A 14293-nucleotide genomic window follows, 5' to 3' on the forward strand; every position below is an offset into this window, starting at 1 on the left:
CCGCGTGGGGATGTGGTCCATACTCCATACCTTCTCCTTCATCTTCTCCATCTTCTTGACGGAGCGCTGCCTCTGGTGTCGGTCCTCCAGGCGGATGCTGAACACGGGCTCCACTCGGCCGATCTGCTTCTCCTCCTGCTTCTCGGCCTCCTTCAGCTTGCTCTCAGCACTGATGCTCTCTGCGTGGTACATGTGGTAGGTCTTCATCACCTGGACACAGAGGACAAACACCAATCAACTTAAAGTCATTTAGACCCGACGTCGAAATATAATAAAAAATGTCTTCTGAAAGAATATATATTCAAAGATTTGTGCCGCATTTTCACAATAAAAGAAAAATAGCAGATCTACAAGCTCGTAGCGCGCCACCGAGTGGCGTGCTACGAGCTTGTAGATCTGCTATTTTTCAATAGCTAAAGTATAACATAATGCTTATTTAAAACACCAAAAGGGGTTCCCGCCCAGAATGTCTGAGACCATTTTATATTTATTTTTAACACTTTGAACCGCAACTAGTATAAATAAAATCAGTCATCACCAATTCGTTTCACAATAGGCAGCCCCCATTGCAAAAAAAATATATATATATATAAAAAACAAACAAACACACACACGCAAACCAAAGACAGATTCTATCTCCCAGTTGTTTTTATACTGTCGGACCACAGCATCCACAAATCATAGCAGTTAAAAAAAAACGTGACACGCTCCTTTCATCGCTCTGAGTGGATTTAGACACGCTGTCTGGTTTGAAATGAGGGTTAGGAGGACGAGCCCGCTGAGGATTCTGGGAAATGGACTCGAGTAGGTCCCCAAACGCTTCCAATGGGCACGGATGACATCAGGATAGACTTGTGCATGCTTCATGCCCGTTTGTTGTTGTAATATTCAAGCATTTCCAAGTAGAGTAGACACCGTCTCATAATGTATGTCCAGAAAGACGTTATGATATATACATATATAAAACAATACCGTTATGATGGGGAGCTGTTCAGCTTGCTGGGAGTGCCACAGCAATAGTGTTACAGAATGAAAACACATCTACCAAATCGACTGCAAAGCAAAAACAACTGGGGTGAAAGCTGAAAAACTTAAATATTTATAAATAGATAATCTTTCATTCAATAGGGACCGCTCCCTGATGATGTCATATGCCCACATGTGGTCTCGCCCTATGGAATGCATAATTGATAATAAAAAACAACATAATACTTCCTACGGTTACTAAGAGCATCAAAGCAATATTTTAAATACATTATTAGCTTGTTTATACTGCACAATATTTTAGCACCTCTCAGACGCCACCAGAGCAGACCAACAGCCTTTACATTTCAAACCTCTGGAGTGGATTTGAGTCCGACCTTGTGACACCATGTTCCCAGACAACAGTATGGGCAGCCATAGCTGAGTGCTACAAACTATCAGCCATTTTATTATAGAGAATATTCTATTGATTACTTTTTTCATCGTCTGGAACGGTAACTCGGACGGTCGCCAGTCTAACACTTGACTCCCCCATGTCTACGGGTCGATGTGTGAGCAAGATACTCAACCACTAGCCCTATCACCCCCCTGGGGCACTTACAGCCATCTGAGCAGCCTTCTGTAGGGTGAAGCTGTGAAACAGACACACACACAGCGGCACTTAGGAAATTGCCGCACTAGGCCGCATCCCACGGATGCGCCCTTTCTTTTCACAGAACGGGACACAAAACGAACTAGCAATGATGATCCGTGCAGTGGAGGCGGGGCATGGGGGAGCGCACGGGAACTGGCACGGGAATAACTGAGTCGCGTTTGCTGAGTTTGTGCCGCCAATGGCCTATATGGGCGCACACGCACGAACACACAGCTGTTATTACTCTAATGCAATCGAGCCAGCAGACTCGCCTGTCAGCGCCTGTCAGCGAGTAGGAAACACGGAGACGTCCGATTGTTGGTCACGTTGTCGGACAACAACCCTAACCCTAAATCTAACCCCAACACTAACCTCAGTCTTAACAGACCATGTAAGTCCCCTAACCTCATCAGTCTTAACCGACCATGTAAGTCCCCTAACCTCATCAGTCTTAACAATTTCACAATGTTTTCACTACGGCCTGGCAGCAGTCATTTCACTTCCGTGTTTCCGAATGGCAGTCAGTATGCATGCAGTAGGCTTCAGGTGAGCCTGCTGGCTCGATTGCATTCGAGTGCTACGTAACCTACTGGTGATTATCGGTTGATAACATTCAAAGCGGGTGGGTGATCATTCAGGGCACAGTCATCATGTGCCCTGCAATATGAGAGTTGGCCTAATTTTTGTTAAATTCTACATGGCACGCAGACAGTTTATCCTACAATGACATATCACTATTAGAATTAGATATCGTTTACATTGCGTGTGAACCTGCGTGCACTGAAGCCTGCTGGCTGTCCTGTCATCATGCTGAGGCCATTAGACCAAAATAATGTCGCTATGCTGGGAAACGCATCACCTTCATCAGGGACTGATTAAAGCATACTTCCTAAGGTTTGACTCACTGTTATCGGAGGAAGGGAATTACACACACTCCAGTCCAATGAGTCCACTGACCGATCCATTAGAAAGTGACTCATGCTCTCTGCAGCAGGTGGCACAGAACTGCCTGCGCTGAATTCTTTAGAGGTCACGACACAGGAGATGTCTAGAACTCTTACTAAACTCTGTGGTCCAGAGAATGTATTATGAGACACAACGGACTGGGATTATGAGCGCTCTAAGAACTGTGAAGGTGAATCACCCACTGTGGAACCACTGAGGCATGGCCATCAGACACACACACACACACACACACACACACACACACACACACACACACACACACACACACACACACACACACACACACACACACACACACACACACACACACACACACACACACACACACACACACACACACACACACACACACACACACACACACACACACACACACACACACGTCATAGTTTAGAGAACTTACTCACTATGATAGACGGATAATGACATGAATATTGTCATTAGTGAGTGCACTATTGTCAAGTGGGATGGTAAGAGTGATTCTGTAATACAGCAAAGCTAGGGAGAGGAGAGGAGTCAACAAACCTTTTCCACATGGTGAACCTAGAACAAGGAGAGGAGTCAACAAACCTTTTCCACATGGTGAACCTAGAACAAGGAGAGGAGTCAACATGGTGAACCTAGAACAAGGCCATGAAGCTAGGGAGAGGAGAGGAGTCAACATGGTGAACCTAGAACAAGGAGAGGAGTCAACAAACCTTTTCCACATGGTGAACCTAGAACAAGGCCATGCAGTGCAGCCATTTGCCCCGAGGACGGCAGCAATATGGCCAACCTGTGGTTTGAGCCATAACCAAACGGCTCCAGCTAATTACAGATGGGTTGCCTGTAGATGTATTACGCTTGTCCACATTAAAACCTCACATTCAGTCAAAATACAGACTCAGACCTGCTCTACAATATAAACACCGTTCCCCCAGAACGGGCTATTTCTGTGCCAGTGGAACCAACGGAGCAAAATAAACCCTATTTGTTTTGAGATTATTGCCCATTTTTTGGACGGATGGTGTAGCTCCCCGTTTCTAAACCGGTGGTCCACGGACCACTAGTGGTCCTTGACATAATTATAGGTGGTCCAAGAGAACATGGATAAAATAATGGCTGAATGGGTAGAGACAGAGAAAGAGGCCATAACTGAATGGGTAGAGACAGAGAAAGAGGCCATAACTGAATGGGTAGAGACAGAGAAAGAGGCCATAACTGAATGGGTAGAGACAGAGAAAGAGGCCATAACTGAATGGGTAGAGACAGAGAAAGAGGCCGCCTGGGTAACAGAAGGTCCCCATCGTCCCAGCCCCGGTCTACCGTATGTGTCCAAGTGTCCCTGAGCAAGACACTAAATTAGACTGTTCCCTGTGCGCCTACTGCTTCCGACACTTAGGATGGGTTAAATGCAGACACACATTTAACGATATGTGACAAATACCCCAAAAAGTAGCGGGGACCAAATTATGATTTATTATGCTGGTGCAACACAGTCTGGTGTAAGGGGACCCAGCGGAGAGCAGGGCGAGGGAGCGTAGGCAGAACACTCCTCTTACTGGGGCTGCTGTGTTTACGTTGCAGCTCCTTTTAGTTGGATGGATTTAGAAGACAGGCGAGACCTGTTATTTCACTGGCGGTGGCCCGCACAGGCCCTGTGGCTTTTTCTGATGCAATAGTCACCCACGCTGCAGACTCCACAGTGCTCCATTAACCCTCTGAGTGTACTGTGTACAATATCTATACATGGAACAAAATGGAACCATTTGTGCACTCTCACAGAGTCACATGTGTTACAGGAGGATAGATTAACACTAAGTTCATTATTATTTATTAAAATTAATAAAATCTACAAGCTCTACAAGCGTTGTAAGCTTATCGTCACATACATCTATGGAGGTATGCGGTGAAAAACCCAGTTGTGCACATCTGCCGGCCCTATGTCACAATCATTGACCCGAGGTGTTGAACTCCTTGTGACCGCTGCCTCTTGACCGTTACCATGACAACCTAAGCCGTGATCACACAGCATGACAGGTGGGTCGCGGTTTCACCCACATCTGAATTGATTAGGTGTGTGTGAATTTAGCGTTTAACACGCCAGCCAACTGCCAATGGGAAAATGACATGTCATTGAGTTTCGTGAGAGGCACAATGGCTCGTTGTTCACATTCACACACAGCGTACATCCATGCTCGAGCACGCTCACACTACAAGTTAGGGTTAGGCCGGCGATGAGACTTCAAATCAATATCACAATTAACTTTTGCCTCGATTACGATTAATGAACAGTGACCACATTTTTTTAATAGTGAAATAGCCGATCTACGAGCTCACAACGCACCACGCTGTGTAATAGTATAATGCCAGTGTTTAATCAGACTAATCAATTTGGTTGTTTATAAATTAACAATCCATTAAAATCCCCCAAAAAAGATCAGAAGATCAAAGATTTAACTATAGTTTCTATCTGATCTGACAGTTGTCAAGTGCTTCTTGTGCATATAATGGTATTGGCCAGTTATGACATTCCAAATATTATGTCCTTCACATTATTTGCAAAATATTATCATAATCATAATAATACAATTTAATCGAAAATTGGCTAAATAAATAAAGACAGAAAGTTATGAGCTCAACTGACAGCTCACATGCACGCACTCGCATCCTGCTGTGAAGATTAACGGGAGGACTCAATAGGCCATGTCACAAATCCATTGATTGTTTTCTTAACTATCTGTCACTATGCAGCTCTATTGAATACCCAATCAAACCGCTTCATCACCAAAGGCTGACGCCAACGGATGCCACAGGAAGCGCTGCTGCAGTATACAACCCACACAGTGACAGGGGTCTATCTATACGACATGCTGTACAATCATTATCTAATCTATACATGCATTGATCTCATCCAGATTGAGCATGAATCTCAGCTGGTGGCCGAATAGAACCAGCTGCACAAAGTTAAATTAATTATTGATTAGTGATTTTTAAATGCCCTGGTCACATATTACCTACGTACGGGTTCCAACATGCAGGGTCTATGGGGTTTCTTAGCCAACAGACATGTTTTGGTCATGAAGATAGTTCGCCATAAATCGGGTATGATACAGTTTAACTGTTGGGTTTGGTTTTGTATTAATAATAATCTATTATAACTATATTAAATCACATTAATTCTAGTGTGCTCCTTATTCTGCCCGTGAACATTCTGCAAAATGACAATTGACTGTGAGGAGATTAGGGGGCCTAGTATAGACAGACCCTTATGAGCATCAGGCAGTGCTACTTTTCAAACAGCAGGTGTCCTACACCAGGGGTTCTCAACGTTTTTGGCTGGGGATCCCCGGAAATGCTTTGGCCATGTCTCGCGACCCGTGATGGAAATAATCTGGGGACCCCCCAAAAATAATTTGGCGACCCCCCCTAGGGGTCGTGACTCGTGACCCACGGGTTGAGAACCCCTGTCCTACACGACGACACCAGGGTCTACATTTCTCAATAGAAGCAGTAGGATTACCATGCAGATTGGTACAGTATAAGTTTATGGATTGCAGTCATTCTGTGCAACAAAAACTAAATATTTTTGATATAATATTTTTATTGATATAACATGCATTTTCAACAGCGAGCACCTTTAGTTCGAAAGCCGATTTGGCCAGAAACTGCAAGTCAGGAAGTCAAAATCTGCTATGTAACATGTTACATATGTAACATTGTCATTTAATCCACCCAAAACATACTTTTTGTAAGTGAGATACTATGGTTTAGAGAAATCACCTGCAAATCAAGCTTGTTTTTGGCCGAAAAGTAATCAATTGATATTAAAAAAGCGTGATAAGGCATCATCGGCGGGGAGGTACATACGAAAATAGGTGTCAAAAGGCATTTGAGTTAATGAGTTTGAACAGAAGCTGTAATGACACATAGCTACCAGAGGTGTCACCAAAAACACCACAAGGAAGACGGGTATTACTACTTACTGTATACAGTTCATTCAGGACCTTCATCAAGTCTTCTTGGAGTTGAAAGGTTATTTCCTTGCTCTGAAAATTAAACGGAAAGGAAACGGAGAGAAAAACAAAATTAAAACACATACATACCACAAAATTATAATATTGCATGGCAAAATACATAATCAAAACATAATATAGCAGGGGCTGGCTTAATGGTCCAGGCACATGTCACATAATAGGCTCTGGCGTTGCGTGTTCGAGTCCCGTTCATGATGACCTTTGCTGCATGTCTCTCCCCTTCTCTCCCTCCCTCTTTCCTATCAGTCTTCACTTTAACTCTCGATAAAGGCACAAAAGCCAAAAACAAATGTTTAAAAAAAACATAATATAGCATATTATGATAAAATTGAGCGAGTTTAAGTGCCCAGTGTCCAACTCATTAACCACATGAATGAAACCCTAGTGCATCGATAATGTGGAGAACATTCAGCAAAAATGCCAAATTCAAATCAAAATAGACAAGCAAATGTAAAAGTACTCATATCGCAGAATGGTCAATTTACACAATATTACTAGTATTTTGTAATTAGTAATGTGTTCCTAACTTTAATGTTGCAGCTGGTAAATGAGAGGCTGATTTGAATTATTTATGTGCTGCTGACAACCTCAACATATAATAATACATCATCCTTTATCACTTAACCCATTAAGACCAGAGGTCGATTCTACAAATGCCTTCTAAAGCATTAGTTCGCACACTTTCAAGATTTTTGAAAAATGTTCAATAGCAGATAGTATATTTGCTATTTTTGAATAGCCAATGCAAAAATCAAAAAAAGACAAAACGATGCATCCCGGTTTTAATGGGTTAATGTATGTTTTGTATTATTAATCTAAATCTACAAAGTATCTAGCAACTATAGCTGTCAAATAAGTATAGTGAAATAACATTTGCCACAAAGTAATCTCTCAAGACAGATTCAGAGCTCTGCAGCTGAATATGCTGGCAACTCCCATTAGATTAGTAGATGTTGTACCAGCGGAAGAGGGCTGAAGGAGAGCGACCGGGCCGACACGGAGAAGAATACAACTCCCATTAGATTAGTAGATGTTGTACCAGCGGAAGAGGGCTGAAGGAGAGCGACCGGGCCGACACGGAGAAGAATACAACTCCCATTAGATTAGTAGATGTTGTACCAGCGGAAGAGGGCTGAAGGAGAGCGACCGGGCCGACACGGAGAAGAATACAACTCCCATTAGATTAGTAGATGTTGTACCAGCGGAAGAGGGCTGAAGGAGAGCGACCGGGCCGACACGGAGAAGAATACAACTCCCATTAGATTAGTAGATGTTGTACCACCGGAAGAGGGCTGAAGGAGAGCGACCGGGCCGACACGGAGAAGAATACAAAGGAAAGGGAAGAGGGCTGAAGGAGAGCGACCGGGCCGACACGGAGAAGAATACAACTCCCATTAGATTAGTAGATGTTGTACCACCGGAAGAGGGCTGAAGGAGAGCGACCGGGCCGACACGGAGAAGATTACAAAGGAAAGGGGTATTTAAGAGGGCTGAAGGAGAGCGACCGGGCCGACACGGAGAACAATACAAAGGAAAGGGGTATTTCTTTTTGTGAATGGGTTCCCAGATTGGCCATAAAGTATAACAACATTTAAATAGTCAAGTACAGTAAAAGTGCCCCACTACATTTCACCACTGCAAACTACATTGTGTGATGTGTGAAATCCCTCCAAACGTGTTGAACCATTCAACCATGATGCCACAACAAGTCCGTCAGACACGTACCCACAACCCATCTGCCTGCACGGGGCACGCTCTAGCAGTTACTGCACGGCACGCCATGATGGAGCTCTATAGGTGCTTCTATTATTCATTCGAATACGCGTCTCACATTTCTCCCTTACAGATTCACGGCTCATGCGTTTATGAGGTTAAAAGACATGACATGTGAATGTATGATCTCCTCTAAGGTTGCGATTGATACCGCGGTTGTTACCTGGATGATGTTTCAAGCCCTGGCCCGAGCACTCCGAGTCGAAATAAAACGTCTGGGTTTCCGAGGCCACTCCGAGTCTGTCTCTCTCTAAACCCAATAATGCATCCCCTTAATCTCATTCTGGACGCTCTTTCCCAGCAATACGCTGCAACGAGGTTCTGAGAAGGTAGCCTAGAACCCCCGGCTAGCCCACTGCAGTGCTTTACTCACCACTAAATAGTAAAGCACACTCCTTAATTTAACTCTGCTGAGTTACAAATGGATAAATTAACACCTGCATTTTGGGCTTTGGGAAGGTTGGGAGAGATACACAAAGTCACAGTTCCTATCCATGATAGCAAATGACAGCATTTGGAGAATCAAGAATCAAAAGGGTTTATTTGTCACTAACTCATACAGGTACAAGGCAAGCAGCGATATGTTGGCATGACATGGACTGCAAGACTGAAATGTATATATCAGAGATCTAGAGAAAATCTAGAGATTGTAGATCTGCTATAAACAAGTCTTGATTTTGAACATTTTAACACAAAACGTCTCGTAAGGGGATCCCTGGCACAAAATATTTGCAGACGGGGCTCCAAAACCAAATTGGGTGTTGAAAAAACGTGAAAACGTTTGAGAATCACTGCTTCACACATCTGTGGGTGTGTGTGTGTGTGTGTTCGCGCTGGGAGACAGAGAGCATCTACTGAGGTCAATGACCTCACAGAGCCAGGTGGATCCCATATACTGTACGCCCGTAAAGGTACACAAACCGCCCTACGCTCTGACAGGCTAAACTGTAAACACACCACTGGAACAGCGGTGCCAGGGTGGAAGGAATCTCTACCCTGTTGGAGACACGAGATGGATGTTTCTCTCCTGAATGAAGCACTGTCTGCTACTGCCTGGCTCACACACACTGTAAAATCCCACTGCACTGTCAAAAAGTGTTCATTTAAATCAGAGTGGACCCATATCCTGGGGACATTTGACGCTAGTACACAGTTGAAGTACACGCAAAAACGCGACTAGAAGGCGTGCCACTTGCGGACCTTAATTTCACGCAGAGTGCAACCTCAATTTGTCCTGTTATGTCTTTCCCTGTAAGTCAAGCTGGCCATTTCTTCCTCAGTGCAGTGTTAAGGCTTGTGGATGGAGCGCAAATAGGATTACAGTATGTCGGTGGTCAGGCTGATGTCTGAAATTAGAGCACCATCATGCTGGGTAGCCCGGGCCGGTCCACGCCCACCCCTCCTGAGTCCCACCTGGCCTGCATGGCAGTATTTACCTGTCCACGGGTCAAACAGCTCATGCTGTAAGCCTGGATAACCAGAGCTTTAGAGTCACCTGAGCTCGCCTCATGCACGCACACACACGCTGAGAATGGACAAGGGCTGTCACTGTCATGACATTTAGTTGACGATTAGTCATAGATAGCATTTTGAATAATTAAACATTGGAACACAAACGAAAATTACATTTGTTTGACTGTTAAGCATTGTAAAATTTGTCTAGGGCAATTTAAAAAAAAAAAAGTACACTTTCAAAACACCAAATAGAGTGAAAACACCTTCAAGCTCATTGCAACGTGTTGGGAGCTTGCAGATTTGTGCTATTGCTGAAAAACCTTTTTAATGTATGAAATGTTTCTATATTTTTGAAAAACAGGGACACCAGGTTGAATGTTGTTAACCCTCTTCGGACAGTTTTCTGAAAACCCATGTTTCTGTATCAGCGGTAACCTCAATCCTAACCTAACCCTAACCGCAAGCACGGGAGCAGCGCATGTCGGACCATCGCTTTTTCGCATGGCAGCGAATGTCCCGCCGCTGCGGATCGGTTGTTCCAGGGACCCCCCAGAAACAAAGATTTGAGTTAAAAACGCTCACTCTGAAAGAATATATTCAAAGATTTGCGCCACATTTTCACGTTTTTTCTAAAATAGCAGAACTACGAATGCCGCGCTATGAGCTTGTAGATCTGCTTGTAGATCTGCTATATAAAGCATAGCATAATGCTTAAAACAGGATGTGGAAATAACCTGGCATCCCTATTTTTGTACATTTAAAAAAAGTTTTCATTTTGCAGTCAATAACGGCTGCATTTGCGGCATGCAATGCGGTGGAACCAATGTCGCAATATAATTATCAGGACATGCCTCCTTTCATTTTATGGAGATGCCAATTGGTGGTTTCCAATAATGTCCCAATTCACTAAAAGGGTCCAACAAATGGTTTTCCCCCTTCAGGCTCATACCATCTGTATGCTAACCACATTAAAGAGATGAATACAACCAGAGCGGAGGGAGGAACCATCTCAGCCTTTGGGGGTGATGGGTTTCATATTGCCAATGACATTAATCATTCTTTAAAGGAGGATGCCCCAGGGCCTCTGTGTGTGTGTGTGTGTGTGTGTGTGTGTGTGTGTGTGTGTGTGTGTGTGTGTGTGTGTGTGTGTGTGTGTGTCAACGCATGATGTTACCACGTGCATCTTCATTTGATTATAAACACAGCTGCAGAAATATAGAGCCACACACACACACACACACACACACACACACACACACACACACACACACAGTGTATAGAGGGTCTTACGCAGAGGCTGTAAAGAACTCCATCAATCCAAGCAATAAAGTGCGTTTCCTATGTACTGTACCTGATGTACGACTCATCGTAAATTAAGTGCAACAGCAGTGTTAAAGTATCCCTAGCAAACACACACATGATGCAATAGGATAGGACTGTGTAGCCAGTATGCATGTATAAATAAAGTAATACATGCAAAGATCTGTGCAAGCAAGAGAGACAGCTTTCCACTATTAATTCCACTATATCATTAATATTCTGAACAGGAAAGACCCAAGTCAACAAAACAGAAATACACACTAAAAAGGTCTCCATCTCAGTAAATGCAGACCTCTGCCGTGGGTGTGGCCTATATCATCCCACTAATGATGGCGCCTGAGAAAAGGTCAGGGGGTCACCTAAATCAACAGGTGTCCTCCTCATGGGTGCAGGAATGTTGAACGCTGTCTGGATGACAAAGGGAAGGTTTGGCCACAGCCCCGTCTGCCTAAAGGCCACAGTATGAAACCTTAACTTCCCCATAACCAAACTATGTTTTAATGCTAAATTGAGCATACGTGTTGTAGATATCATCATGCTATCATTTAGATAACATTCAAACAACTGGGAAATAAAAAAACCTCATTCAAATCCAACTGTGTTAGCAATTAAATGAATGGAGGCCAGCTAATTTATCAGCCATTATTTTAGATTCAACGTGGCGTTCCTATTTTCAGCAAACGTTTTCAAACTAAAGCATCTGCATCATGCGCAAAACAAACGGGGCCTGGACCACGGACTGGCCGCTATGCAGACGGTTCCAGGTACAGGGGTCCATCCTGACCCGGGCTGTCTGGTGCACTGCTTTTTTTAGGTCACATCCTCAGGCCAGAACACACAAGGAAATAAAAACACGGTCTTTGATGTTGCTGGATGGGTGACAACAGCGCAGCTGTCTCCACCAAATTGCGAGGGTGAGGGGACCCCACGGAACAGAGGGGACTCCTGTGTTGCTTGTGACTCATTACCGAAGTTGTGCAGAGATCAAAGCCAAGGGGGGACGCTGTAATTACAGGGCATGCAGAGTCTCAAGTCCCCTATGAACCTGGGCCTCCCACCGAGTTGTCATTTGTCTTTAAAATCATATATGGATAGAAATATATATAGAAAGAGCGATCTGAGCACTCAAAACAAAGGAAAAGAGGGCGGATATAAAATAACGAGGTGTACACGCACACACACACACAAACCATTATTTCCATGTGCAAACAAACACCGATTTGGAAAAACAATATATGCATAAATGTTTCAGTGGGGGTTTCTGGAATGCGGGAGATGAGATTGTGAGCCATAAGTTAACCTACAAAGGCTTCTGAACTTAGAATTATAAGTTTGACAGAGGGTAGTGAAGTCTGTCATTATATGCAGCAATGTGGGAGGGGTCAGGAGAGAGTAAAGCCTGAGAAAATAGCCGATCTACAAGCTCACAGAGGATAGCATGGCGATGCGCTGTGAGCTTGTAGATCGTATATTTCCAGTGTGCGACACCGGTGTGCAACAAACTACACATCAGGCCAAACTCAAGCAGCATGTTGTGAGAGGTGGCCCTCCCTGTTCCACATCTGGACTCATTAGTAAGACCAGGACCCCTCTAACCACAACCAAAAGGAAATGACTGCTGCAACTTCCTGTTTGTGTGTGCGTGTGTGTGTGTGTGTGTGGGGGGGGGGGGGGGGGGGGGGGGGAGGCGAGTGGAGAGTGCTAAAGAGTAAGACCACTCCTCAATATGACCGTATGAAAGCAGAACCCATCAGAGATGCTAATCAATTTGAACATGAATGAAACCCGCTGGCTTTTACTGCCCTTAGTGTGGAATTCAGACTATGTGGCAAAGGAGGAGGGAAGGGGATTTAAAGGAAGGAGGGAAGGAAAAGAGAGAGAGAGAGAGATAGAGAGAGAGAGGAGGGGGGGAGAGAGAGTGAGAGAGAGAGAGAGAGAGAGAGAGAGAGAGAGAGAGAAGTCTCTAGTTCAACTTGACAGAGCTCTGCTCCAAAGCAGCGCTTTGTAATTTGCTGCTGCGGTGGGTTCATGTGACTCCTGTAGCACAGGACCTCCTAATCTGCCTGGGAGTTGTCGTCTCTGTGGTGGGTGGGGAGCACAGGCCCAGGGTTTTGGTCACGAGTCCACAGACTAGAAGTTTGGAGGGTAAAAGCCTAACTGTGTTGCCGTTCGCAAACAGCCGACATACAAGCTCACGTTGTGCCGCAGACACGGCGTGTCGTGAGCTTGTAAGTCGGTTATTTTCCGTGCACGGCACCATCGCACGATGGAGCATGAATTAAGCCTGGCTACAGGACAGGCTGTGGTGGCCGAGGTTCCTCTGCACTGTAACTGCAGCTCACCAGAGTTCAACCACAAGCTCTGCGAGTAACAGCGTCGTACAGATCAAGTGAAAAGCTTGAATACATATATCATATATAATCGTTACTAAATATACTTGGTTTTACTTAAGCTGAAAGTGAAAGATTGTTTTGATTGTTGCCCAATTTGAACAGCCAGTAAAAATCTGGACTGAATTTGTGGTCAACTCGAGGAACGATTTGGATGACGGAATAAAATGGACAATCAGCAATGATGGGTCAACGTGAGAGCAGGAAAGACTGTGTGTGTGTGTGTGTGTGTGTGTGTGTGTGTGTGTGTGTGTGTGTGTGTGTGTGTGTAATCAGAATCAGCCAGGACAGATCCGTCTTGTGTCCAAATTATGCAGCTCTCGTGCGGCGGTGTCAAGCGGCAGAAATCACAGAAATCGAAAGCTCATGGTGCAATGGAACATTCGACAAGCCGTGAGCTTATTAGACGTGGGAGGGGTCAGAAGAAGAGAGTTATACCTTCTTGAGAAGCCTGGTGGAGTCCTCGCTGATCTGCATGAACCTCATGATGACGTTGTTGAGGTAGATGTCGCTCAGCGTGGCGTGGTCCTTGCTCTCTCTCCTCACCTGGTTCAGCAGCAGGTACCAGCAGTTGACCGGAGACAGTAGGTTCTGGTCTTTCCTGAAGAAGGGGAAGACAAAATACATCGTCCCATTTAGACCTGAGAAAAGATTCAACAAATGCCTTCGAAATCCTGACAGTTTTCAGAAAACCTGGCTTCATCATCTGTGCGAGAACATCGAGACCCTCGTGGGCTTACAGTTGTGTGATTGTG

At 44.6% G+C, this 14293-nt stretch overlaps 1 protein-coding gene across 6 annotated transcripts in view; it reads right to left on the minus strand.

Annotated features, from left to right (window-relative positions):
• srgap1a (SLIT-ROBO Rho GTPase activating protein 1a) overlaps positions 1–14293 on the minus strand; it is a 105956-nt gene that overhangs the window by 47068 nt on the left and 44595 nt on the right. For all 6 annotated transcript variants that reach the window (XM_080761992.1, XM_080761991.1, XM_080761990.1 and 3 more), the window contains exons 3-5: positions 13977–14139; positions 6550–6612; positions 31–210 (exon numbers count right to left, since the gene is read on the minus strand). In XM_080761992.1, coding sequence (XP_080618118.1) covers positions 31–210; positions 6550–6612; positions 13977–14139 — 406 coding nt within the window. The remainder of the gene's footprint in view (positions 1–30; positions 211–6549; positions 6613–13976; positions 14140–14293) is intronic.

Source organism: Protomyctophum bolini, assembly GCF_963924005.1.
Source record: "Protomyctophum bolini genome assembly, chromosome: 4".
Classification (NCBI taxonomy): Eukaryota; Metazoa; Chordata; class Actinopteri; order Myctophiformes; family Myctophidae; genus Protomyctophum; species Protomyctophum bolini.